This window comes from Gossypium raimondii, chromosome 9 (genome assembly GCF_025698545.1).
Source record: "Gossypium raimondii isolate GPD5lz chromosome 9, ASM2569854v1, whole genome shotgun sequence".
In the NCBI taxonomy this organism is placed as follows: domain Eukaryota; kingdom Viridiplantae; phylum Streptophyta; class Magnoliopsida; order Malvales; family Malvaceae; genus Gossypium; species Gossypium raimondii.
Genome location: NC_068573.1, coordinates 39,021,591 through 39,032,600, shown reverse-complemented (window position 1 = coordinate 39,032,600; position 11,010 = coordinate 39,021,591). Strand labels below are relative to the sequence as shown.

At 36.5% G+C, this 11,010-nt stretch overlaps 1 protein-coding gene and 1 pseudogene across 1 annotated transcript; both read right to left on the bottom strand.

Moving 5' to 3' along the window:
• Positions 1-1,473: 1,473 nt before the first annotated feature.
• LOC105799560 (uncharacterized) lies at positions 1,474-2,385 on the bottom strand. The gene has a single exon (XM_012630192.2). It carries the CDS (start codon positions 2,282-2,284, stop codon positions 1,700-1,702), a length of 585 nt encoding a protein of 194 aa, XP_012485646.1. The 5' UTR covers positions 2,285-2,385; the 3' UTR covers positions 1,474-1,699.
• A 435-nt stretch (positions 2,386-2,820) lies between these two features.
• On the bottom strand, positions 2,821-10,349 carry LOC105799561 (uncharacterized; annotated as a pseudogene).
• Positions 10,350-11,010: the final 661 nt, after the last annotated feature.

Genomic DNA, 11,010 nt, shown 5'->3' with positions numbered 1-11,010 from the left:
AAAAAACCCGTCTAGACCATTATTATTTGACATTGAAATTGAGAGTACAGCTCGCAGAAATTGTAGAGAAGCAAGGCAAAGTCGACACAATATAGTTGACGAAGAGGACGTTATTATTATTACTGAGAAGATAGATGATAATCAGAATAATCAGCTACCTCCCGCAATTGCTGCAAATCCAAATCTTGTTCCTCGTACTATGTACCATTATGCCAAGCCCACTCTAACTAAGGCTAAATCGAGTATTGTGAGACCCATCATTGCTGCGAATAATTTCAAACTGAAGCCGAACACTTTTGAGGGTGATTTCTTGATTAACCAAAGTTCATCATTAGATTAGGCTAATCTAATGATGATGGAACTAGGATGCAATTTATGCAATTTTTAACAAATTGTTTAAGATGATACATTTCTAGTTTGTTTATAAATTCTTCCAATATTGTGATTATTGCCAGTTCGTTTGTCTCCTCTTTTGAAATTATTCTACAAACATGACATTTATGCATCATTTTGTAATATCTTGTTTATCATTCCTACTATATATCATGTCTTAGTACATGATATATATATATATTTTTTAAAAAGAGAGTTATCAGACCCGTAGCCTTCTCTCTTCCACAATCCTTTTGTCTTAAAGCTCAATGCAATTGTTTATAAAAAAGAAAAAAAAATTGGATTGCAATTGACAAGTCAAACATCTAAAAACACAAGCACCCATGATAGGTTTTTACTAAACATGTGATTTCACTCTTTCTCAACTTAAACGATCCAAATAGGCTAAAGTGGTAGAATCCAGGATAAACATGAGGGACAATGAAAGGCTGAAGAATTCATAACTAGGAAAATTTGGATTAGCCTACAGCTTTCAAATTTCTCATACACCAAACTGAAGTTTGTAAAAGTACTAAACCTTAAAAGGTTACCCACCCGTACACACAAATATAATTCCAAGGCACTCTTAAGTGGCTACAAGAGTGAATTGCAATACACTGTTAAAAATCCCGGAGTACTAAGAAAGACTAAGACAGAAGCCACTCGTTCATCGACTTGATTGGTTTCATGAATGACTCCCGGTTTAAATACATTCACACACAATTCCAGCATCGAACCGAACTTAGAGCAGAAGAAACTGGCCACGATATGTACATTATGCAACACAAGACTGTAGACTCAACCAACCACTTTATAAAACTGAACACCTTATTTCAAAGATCAAGCAAACTCTAAACCTTATTTTTCAAAGTTCAGTAAGCATATCATGTCTTGTTTGGTAGTAACATGTAACAGTGAGTTTATCTGTTTCCAGAAAATAGTCAAGATTATGAAATAATTGAGTTAAGAGGTCAGATTACCATTTCATAGATTGTATGAATTGTATGATGCGTGCCAGACATTCAATTCATGGGAGTTCCAATAAGGAATTGGATGAACATCCACAGCAAACTTTTCACTAGAACATAATTACTCAATAGATTAGAGAAAGATGACAATCAAGCAATGATTATTCCAATCTAGAATTCAAACATCGGAACTTATAAAAGTTAACAATAATCAAAATTAGAAAACAATGATTTAAAATATAAAACCAGTTGTCGTCACCAATTATCACATAAAAGCCCAAAACTCCAAATATCCATTACCTAAATTCTTGATTCTCAAACAGTAGCTAAATTATAAAAAAGGAACCTGAAAAAAAGACTCAATTAGTCTTGGGATCAGGCATTGGGAACAACCCAGCGCCAGCAGCACCTCGCGGCGGCGAAAACCCCAAAAACTTCTGCAAATTAGTCCTTATACTGATGGAACACAAGAAGTAGAGAAAGACCATGGAGCAATCGGTGGAATCGTCCCCTTTTAATCCTCTATGACTCATCTTCATCACGATCCCGATGGGCTTAAAGGGCAATTTGGCGACAACTTTGCCTTCGAAAAGAGAATTCAAGAAGCCAAAAACGACGATCAAAACGAGGGCGACGACAGCCCCAGATTTGAACTTGAATAAGGAAAGGTCACGGCTGGATTCTTTGAGGCTGGTTTCGACACGGTCGATCTTCTTGGTTTTGGATTTTTTGGTGGACAACTTGCTAGGGTTTTGGTCGGTTTTCATGGTTTCGAGTTTCTTGGCGGCTTTGTCGATAGAGGATTTGAGGGATTTGTAAGAGTTGGTGCGGTAGATTAAGAGCCATGAGATGGCTTCGCAGACAATGGCAGTGCAAAAGGAGATAGCTACGACTGTTAGACTGTCGGAGTACTGGAAGGATGATAGGAATTGGGGTGTCGCCATTTTCACAAGGTTGATTGGGTGGGTGTCTTCACTCTCAGTCTCTGTGATCCGTTCCTAGTCAAATTGATTCGAATCCCAAGTAGACGACAACCCAAGGAGTGGGCTTTGCCTTTTATTTCTCACCACTATGGGCTTACTCATTTCAACCCATCTCTTATCTCTATTATTAAACGATACAACCTACAAATGAAAAGGATGAACTCAAGAAACCTCTTTCTTTCACAATTTGCGGAGTTCAACTTAAAGCATTCACTTAAATAGACTAACTTCAATCTCTTCTTGTTAGCATTCAACTCCAAAGATATGTTCCCAGAAAAACACACCTCCTATAATCCCAATAAATCAGCTTTGATGAAACTCTTAGCTGTCTATTACAAATAAATTTCAAGAAACAAGCTAAAGGTGTGGTTAGATGAAAGAAAATAGGTTACATTATAACACAAAAAACAATCGTTTTAAATTAGAATGGTAAGAAGAGGGAAAATGAAAAGAATGCGTATTAGTTCAAAATTATGTATTTATATGAGATAAAATAATAAGAAAATGGGTATCCTAGTAAGAGCTAAAACTGGATTTTCTTATACAGTAAGATTATTGTATACCAAATTACAAAATATCTCAAACTTGGTATATTTTGGGCAAGAAGATGGGGACGAATTCCAAAACCTTCACCTATACCTAACTATTTATGTTTAGAATAACGAAAATCTTAAGCCATTGCTCGCTGCAAACAATTTGTATTCTTTAATTGTAGACTCTTTTTTTATTGCAAGCACGATTGTTTTCAACATGACCCGCAGACATTGAGATGAATGTTCTCCCACAACAATCTCATCCTTTAAAGGAACAGGATTAGATTTGCATCCTGTTGAAAGAGCCACAGGCCCACCAAACTGGAACAAGGAAAAGCTAGTGTCATCCGTGTGCAATTTGGCATAGACAACATTTTGCCTACCTTCTCCCTTTCTCGCTTGTTCTGTTACTTGCAGCCTGCCAGGAACCCCCTTTGAATTAACTTCAGGCAAAGCTTCTTTTTCTGTACCAGGCTCGGGAAACTGAATTTGCTCTGCGTACAAGCCATTGACATTTGAGATTGGATGATAAATGGGAACAGGACCAAGATTAAACAGGGGTGTCGGTAAATGCAGTAGCGTGCCATACGGCATGCATAAAGGTGAGTTGCCGTTTGAACCACAGCCAAGAGGGGCAGTATATAGATAAGGGTTTGGAGGGAAAGGCATTAATCCATTAGCGGGAGTTGCTGGCCAAGAAACAGGATTCTGATGGTAGTAACCCATGGCCGAAGGAGCTTGAAACGGAAATTGTAAATGTTGGTTTTGCATTGATGTAGACATGCTTTGATGTTGAGAACTCGTAAGAGCAGTTGCTTTTCCATCTTCAAAATTTTCTGCAGCTTTTGTCAGCAGATTTCCTGATACCTTGTTCCCTCGACCATCAGGTGAATGTCCAAACAATGCCTGGCTTTCTGGAGCAACCCCTCCACTAACATCCTGCTTTTTATCCTTTCCTTTCACCTGACACTCACTGAAGCCATTTTGTGTGTAAAGTGAAGTATCTCTCCCTGCTGACTGTTGACTGGCATCTTCAGAATCTGATGTCGATGAGGATCCCAAATTTCCATGATTTGAAGAGGAGGTATTGCTGAGATCATAGCAAGAGAAATTATCAGAACTAGACTTCCAACTAATCATAGAAAGAGAACTTCCATTCAAGGTAGGATTTCTATTAGGATAAATTCCAATTTCCTCATATGCAGAGCATTCAGTGACAAGCATTCATCCTGTTTTTCCACATGAAAGTCCTCATTTGTTGCGAGGCTGGAGTTTCTTGATTTGACAACCTTGTTGTGCTCATGATCAATTTCACCCAAATTTACACTACTTTCACTTGACCATGTCTCACCAGATGACTTAATAAAATTATCATCAGGTCCAGCTCCTACGGCCCCCCAAACTTTCTTGCAGTGAAGTGAATCTCGAGCAGAATGATGTGTTCCAACCATAATTTTATTTTTTAGCTTTCCACAATCTTCACGTATATAATCTTGCATATTATACTTGTTACCTTGGGGGACTTGCTTAGACATATCCAGTGCAGATTCTGATTTGCTCACAGATTTGGGTTCTCTACCTACTCTAGTTGCAGAAACATGCGGCACCATCTTGGCTCTATACTCATTGTGTTGAGAGCAACTGCCTGACTGTTGGAACACTGAAACTTCTCAGTACACTTAACACCACAAAGCTGACCACTGGATCTTTCACTGCTTATCTTTAATTGCCTATTTAATCCATTGATGCTCCTGGAAGGGGCTTCAAAGTTTTCCCCTTGATATCTTGGCTGAGATCTATGAACAGAAGCACTTTCTGAAACAACAGCAACCTGACGCCGAGGACACCGTTTCAGGGATGAATCAAATTGACCATCCTTACGAAACTTCAATCTCTCCCAAGAAAATTTTGATCGCTCTGTAAAAGGGCCATTCCCATCTTTCACTTCCATAACATCTCCATCAGGACTATCAAAGATTTGATTTTGCAAACTCAAAGGGGAATGCCCATTTTCAAACTGTTCTTCAACATTTGTAGAATCAGGTCTAGACACAATAATATCACCTGTGTCACCAACAGAATCTTTGCAATTAATAGCAACATTTTCTTCAACCTCTATACTACGTGAATATTCTTCATTTGAGACATCAAGAGCAACAGAAGTAATACTTGACACGGAACAATATTTTTCTTTCTCTCTTTCTTTTCCTTTTAGTCTCTCCTTTCTCCTGTGCTTTTTTTTTCATTCTTTGTTCTTTTCCTCTCCTTGCGTTCTTCTTCTTCACGCTTTTCCTTCTCTTCTTCTTCAAGAAGCTTCATCTGTAGATATCACATGGTATCAGTACTATTTTATCAGAAAATAGAGAATAGACTTACATTTCCTGATAAGCACGAAGGAAAACCTATCCTGAAGTACCAAAAATTATTCAGACCTGCTTTTCTAAGGTAATAATTTTCTTGCATGCAACATGAACACGTCCTTCCAGCAGCTTCAGTGCAAGACAAACAAAGATACTGTGTGCATTCTGGCGTGCTGTGCCTTCCCTAAAAGCCTTTTCAACCTAAATATCAAAATGGATAAATTGAAATGAAGTTTGTAAGAAGAATTATAGCAATAATAAAAACACAAACAACTGAACTAGTAATTTTGCTGTGCCACAACTCTATTCACACTATCCATAAGAACGACATAACCAAAGTCCCAAGTTAATTCTTATCAGTCTTTAAATGTGTTCAAAACAAGGTTGAGCCTTAGGTTGGTTGGCACCGTTGCTATTGCAACAACTTGGAGGACATTGGTTCAAACGTGCTTAAACGTGTAATATCCTCCACTTTAGGGATTGGGGAGAGATTTGGATAGTTTAAACATTGTATAAAAACAGTATTCAAATCAAACTCATCATAGCTCTCGTGATTCAGTTACTTCAAATCTTATAAGATCTTTTTAAACATAGCCTTAATTTGAACTCATTGAACTTGTGCAGATGATATCACTTAAATTTACAGGTTCTATATCCTTTCTCGCAGCATCTAACTCTGAAACTTGGATCAACTCACTCTTCCCCACCAAGAACCTCTGGTGTTCTTCCCTATCATTAAAACTCAAGTATGCTTTCACTCCTTTAGATTGAGTAATAGCCTATTATTTCTTAGAAAAAAGAATCTTTATAGACTACTCCCAAAACATCTTCATTTTAGCCAGTACAAAATGTGCCACTCTATGAACACGAATTTGAGCAAAAGGAGAATGAGGTTTAGTACCTGCATGGGATTTGTTCATAATTTAAAAACAACCAACTAGATGGCAGATTAGCATTTCTCTCCAAACAAACTTATAAGAACAGAACAGGTTAGCAAGATTGGCTTCATGCTTGTCTCAACCCTCAAGATATCATTGCTTACACAACAAATTAATTGCATTTCCTCCTGCCAGCTAAGTAGCTATAGTATTATGAACATCCTATAGTAATTTTCTTGAAGTAACTACAGTATCCCAACTTTATGTAACACGCAAATAAGTGCTTCCAGGTCATTGAGTTAAAAACATAATACTCTATCCTCGAAGTTTAGCCAAAGAAAAATATTCATTTATCATTAGTGCCGCTTTCCTAAAGCAAAAATTCAACCAAAAAGGCAAACTTAAATAGAGATTCTGTCAAAACCAATGGACTGAGTTCTAGTGAATAACTTGCCTGCTGCTAATTAATACATGAAGTCAATATATACACTGTAATTTTGTTAACTTCTTACTAATCACATTCTTCTACACACATAAAGATTTTAATTTATTCCTTTTTTATGTAAACAATTGAAAAGAATGCAGCCATATTGCAAGACTTTGACGCACAAAAAATTAGAAACAATTCAAACGTGCCTGTTCTTTAAATATAACAGTCGCTGCATCAAGGAGAAACTGTCGAGCAAGTTCAGGACTCTTTGCATGCTTTTGGGGACGGGAACACTCTCCATCGAGTTCATTTCCATCCTTGTGAATGGAACCATCATCCTGAAAGATGAGTTAAAAGTTCAACACCACTACTATCCGAACACTCAACCTTTTCTATAAGCCTCACAAAGTTTCAACTGCCTCTTCTTCCTCAGCCTCTTCCGCATGCTCAAAAAACCTTCTAATACTTCCACCTGTTGTGATTCTAACATAACCATTTCCAACTACAAGCCTGCAATGAACACATTGTTGGCCCTTTAAAGCATGGGCTTTTACAGAAAGCTCAGAGCAGCGGCCATCCAATTTCCAGGCCCTCAGGGTGATATAACAGGAATTCAAGCAATCAAGATCCAAGCCATTGACTTGAACACTTCCTTTCATGCCAACATTTTCAAATTCCATAATATCTGACTTTCCCACCCCAGTTCCAACTGCCCATTCAAAATGGTGGTAGGTTCCATAAGTGTCAGCAAAAGTTTGGTGCCAATCAGCCTGGACTCTGTCATCAGATACCTGGGTAGGAGTAAGGAAAAATGTTGTGCAAGTCACATATACTTTGAAAATTCTGACAGTAACCTCAATAGATTATTATAAAATTAGTCAAATTTGTAATTTTAGACAATTGTTATTTATAAGTAGATGGAAAGAAGACAAAAGCTATTATTGTAACAATAGTTAGTGCACTAAAAGATTTAAGATATGGATGAAGCACCTCATATAGAAAAGCTGTATCTGCAGCACAAAACCAACTAGTACATTGAGGTTCTCTTCGCATGCGTTTTAGTTCCTTCAGTTCCTTGAACTCACGGATAACATTTCTTCTGCAATCTCTGCAAAATCTCTTGCCGTCAAACCTGCAATAAAGATGGAAATGTGAGGCACAAGATCTATACAGGCAAAATTTAAAAACAGCTAATCATAATTAGCTTGTAAATGAGTATAGTTCACTCCATGCCTAATAATTCTATAGGAAACTTTCGTAAGAGTAAAAACAGAGACTTCTGGCCATTAATGGTTTCATATAATGCTTGAGAACCAGGGAAAAAGGAAAAGCATAAACCCCAACTGCTACAGGTCAATACATGCTTCGAGGAGATTGCAGGAGGATAAGGCCTTAGAATTACACTATCATATGAAAGAACAAATCCATTCGAAGAAGAATCATAGACTTCTGTGATAAAACTTATGTTATGGCTAAGTCAACCGACCAAAAAAAATAAAATCCTTCGGTACCTAGTGTTTTAACATTTTTGAAGTAGATTAAGTAATGTCAAACAACCCTAATCTCAGGAAAAATATTTTTAAATTTGCTGGAGTTCCATTTCCTCACTTTATGGCCCATCACAAGTTTAATTTCGACAGTTTACCATTTAAAAGGCATGCACGCTCATAGCTAGGAAATCAGATGCTAAATAACTAAATTTACTACACAGCGTGTCCTAATCAACTAGGAGGACAGATAATATAAAGCACTCTCGAAGGACGATAAATGAAACTAGCCTTATATTTCTGGCTCCAGTACAAACTGCTTGATCAATGACATAAGACTTCACACCATTCTCTGGCTGAACAACACAGCTAATGGTAACACATTCAACCATAAAGGAGCTATAAACACACCTGTAGGTGAGCCTCTCAATAAAATCCTCTTCCTTCATTCTTAAGAGAGATTGCTGAGTTTCCTCTCCTAGAGCTGACCAAAAATCCATAAAGGTGTCACAAGAAAGCCTGGAAGTGTGCAGTGCACATGCTTCTCTTGCTCCATGTCCTCTTCCATAACTAGCAATTCCTTGGCTTATCCAACCTCGACCTCCCCCACCACAAGCATCAGGATAGAGCAACTCACGCTCCCGCTCCCTTGCACGTGCACTGTCAAATACCTGATTCAATGTAAACATCAACAACTAGACGGGAAGCAAAAACATAATCAGAGAATAAAATTTGACCGGCACAAACATTTTGGAGCCCATCAAGCGATTCTGAGCACAAATAGGAGTCAAGAAGTGTCAATCACCCATCACGAGTTGTGGTCAACCCCCCCCCCCCCAAAAAAGGATGGACAGATGGATCTTGAATTTCTTCTTTTGACCCATCTGTCATACTCAATCCGCCATCAATTTGGTTTTTTGAGACTCCTGACCTGTTGGAATGAAGATTACCAGCTACTTTCTCCTGCTGCAATGATTTTCCATACATGACAATCTACAAAAAACCTTCAAGCAGTAGCCCATTACATCTGGATCAGTACATGTTCTTACGAGCTTGCTCAAAGAGGGTTTGTTTATCAATTCTAAGAGCTCCTGCCGAGCTTGCAATGACAGCTCACTCCAGAACTATAATAAAAAGCATTGCCAGCTCACTCCAGAACTATAATAAAAAGCATTGCTCTTTCTTAGTAACTAATAAAAAAAAAATTAAACAAGTTTGTTATAAAACATATCCATTATTAAATTCATTATCAACGCCATCCATATTTGTTAGTACACATGAAAGTGGAGAGCATAGCCATAGTGTGCAGACCTACTAGAAGTCTTGTGCCAACAGGACACTCTCACCTATCCCATAGACCCTGCCTCCCCCCGCAATGGATTCAAATACGAAATCTCAAACTTGGAATTTTCACATTCTAACCATTTGGATGCCCCCTTGGGCACAGCACTATCCCTACTTCCTAATGACAAACAAGCACCACTCTTTGAATTGCCAATTCCTCAATCTCTTACTTTGGATAGCCAAAATATATAAAAGATGATAAACAACAATGAAAAGCCACATTGAGCTCCACAAAGAGTAACAAAATTCTTTAAGAACCAACAGTGATAAAGTTAACATCAAACTTATAATTTCTATCACTTACACTACTCAGTTCGAAACCAGGAATAGCACTAATACTTCAGTGCCTTGGCACTAAAAAGACTAGGCAACTAAATGTATAACGTCTTAAGCGAAAAACAAATGTTATTAAGCAACCAATCAACTACTATAATCAAAATTAAAAACACTGACCCAGTCCTGTGACATATATATCACCAAAAAGTTCGATAACAGTAACCCAGAGAGAATTCAAAAATCGAAGAAAATGAAAATATAGTACCTTCTGGGGTTGAATATAGCTAACATCATCGCTATGTTTAGACCAAAAAGCAAACGAGGCATTACTATACCGCTCATTTCTTCGCGCTAATCCTGGCATCCTTTGATTTCTCAAACTCTCTTTGATTTACAATAGTTCACCAATCTTTTCCATTCCCGCCCTTCAATTCCGTTTTGTTTTTATAGACCCAAAAAAGCAGCTAATTCAGTTACTGAATCGGATTTTAAAATATATATATAATTCAAAGATACTGAAAATAGGATTGACTGGGTTGTTCTTTATTCTTCCTGGGATCCTAATCGTATTGAATTTTGAAAAAAGAAAAGAAAAGAAAAGAAAAGAAAGGGTGGGTTTTGAGGTTGACGACGATGATCAGATTAGATGCTACCTGTTTTTGTTTTTTATGTATAATCTCTAGAAGAAGGATTTTGAGGTTCCGTGGGAAAGGGGATGATTGCAATTCAGTTGATTAATTAACTATTTTAAATAGAATTATTATTATAAAATGCAACAATTTTAAATACATTGTGGTTGTGGCTCTAATTTCCGTTTAAATTTGATCAATTTTTTTTCTTTTTAATAATATCATTGTATAGGTTCTTTTCGAGAGAATGCCTCATGAATAGGAGGGTAATGCGCTTGATGCAACTCATGTTAATTGAGCCATAAATAAGAGAATAATATACTTCAGCACACTCGAACTCATGTCCTCTTGTTGCCAATACCCATGTCAATCGAGTTGAGATTCAATCCTTTTAAAAATAAAATTAACTCAATTTTTCAGATTTTTTTTAAATTCAAGTTTTGTTGAAGATAAAACATTAAAAAATTAGTTAATTAATATAATTAACTTAAATATTAATTAAATAATTATTAAGATTCTTATAATTCTAATTAACTAATAACTCTATTTTATATCAATAAAATTAGCACAATCTTTTAAAAATAAAAAAATTTAATTTCTTTTTTAAAATTAAAATTTTAAATTAATTATACTTAAAATTTTATTCAAGTAATAATTTTATTTTAAAATTAGTACAATTTTTATTAAATTATAATTATTTTAAATAAAGATATTGTGAATAGGTTAAAAATTTCTCCAAACTTATATACA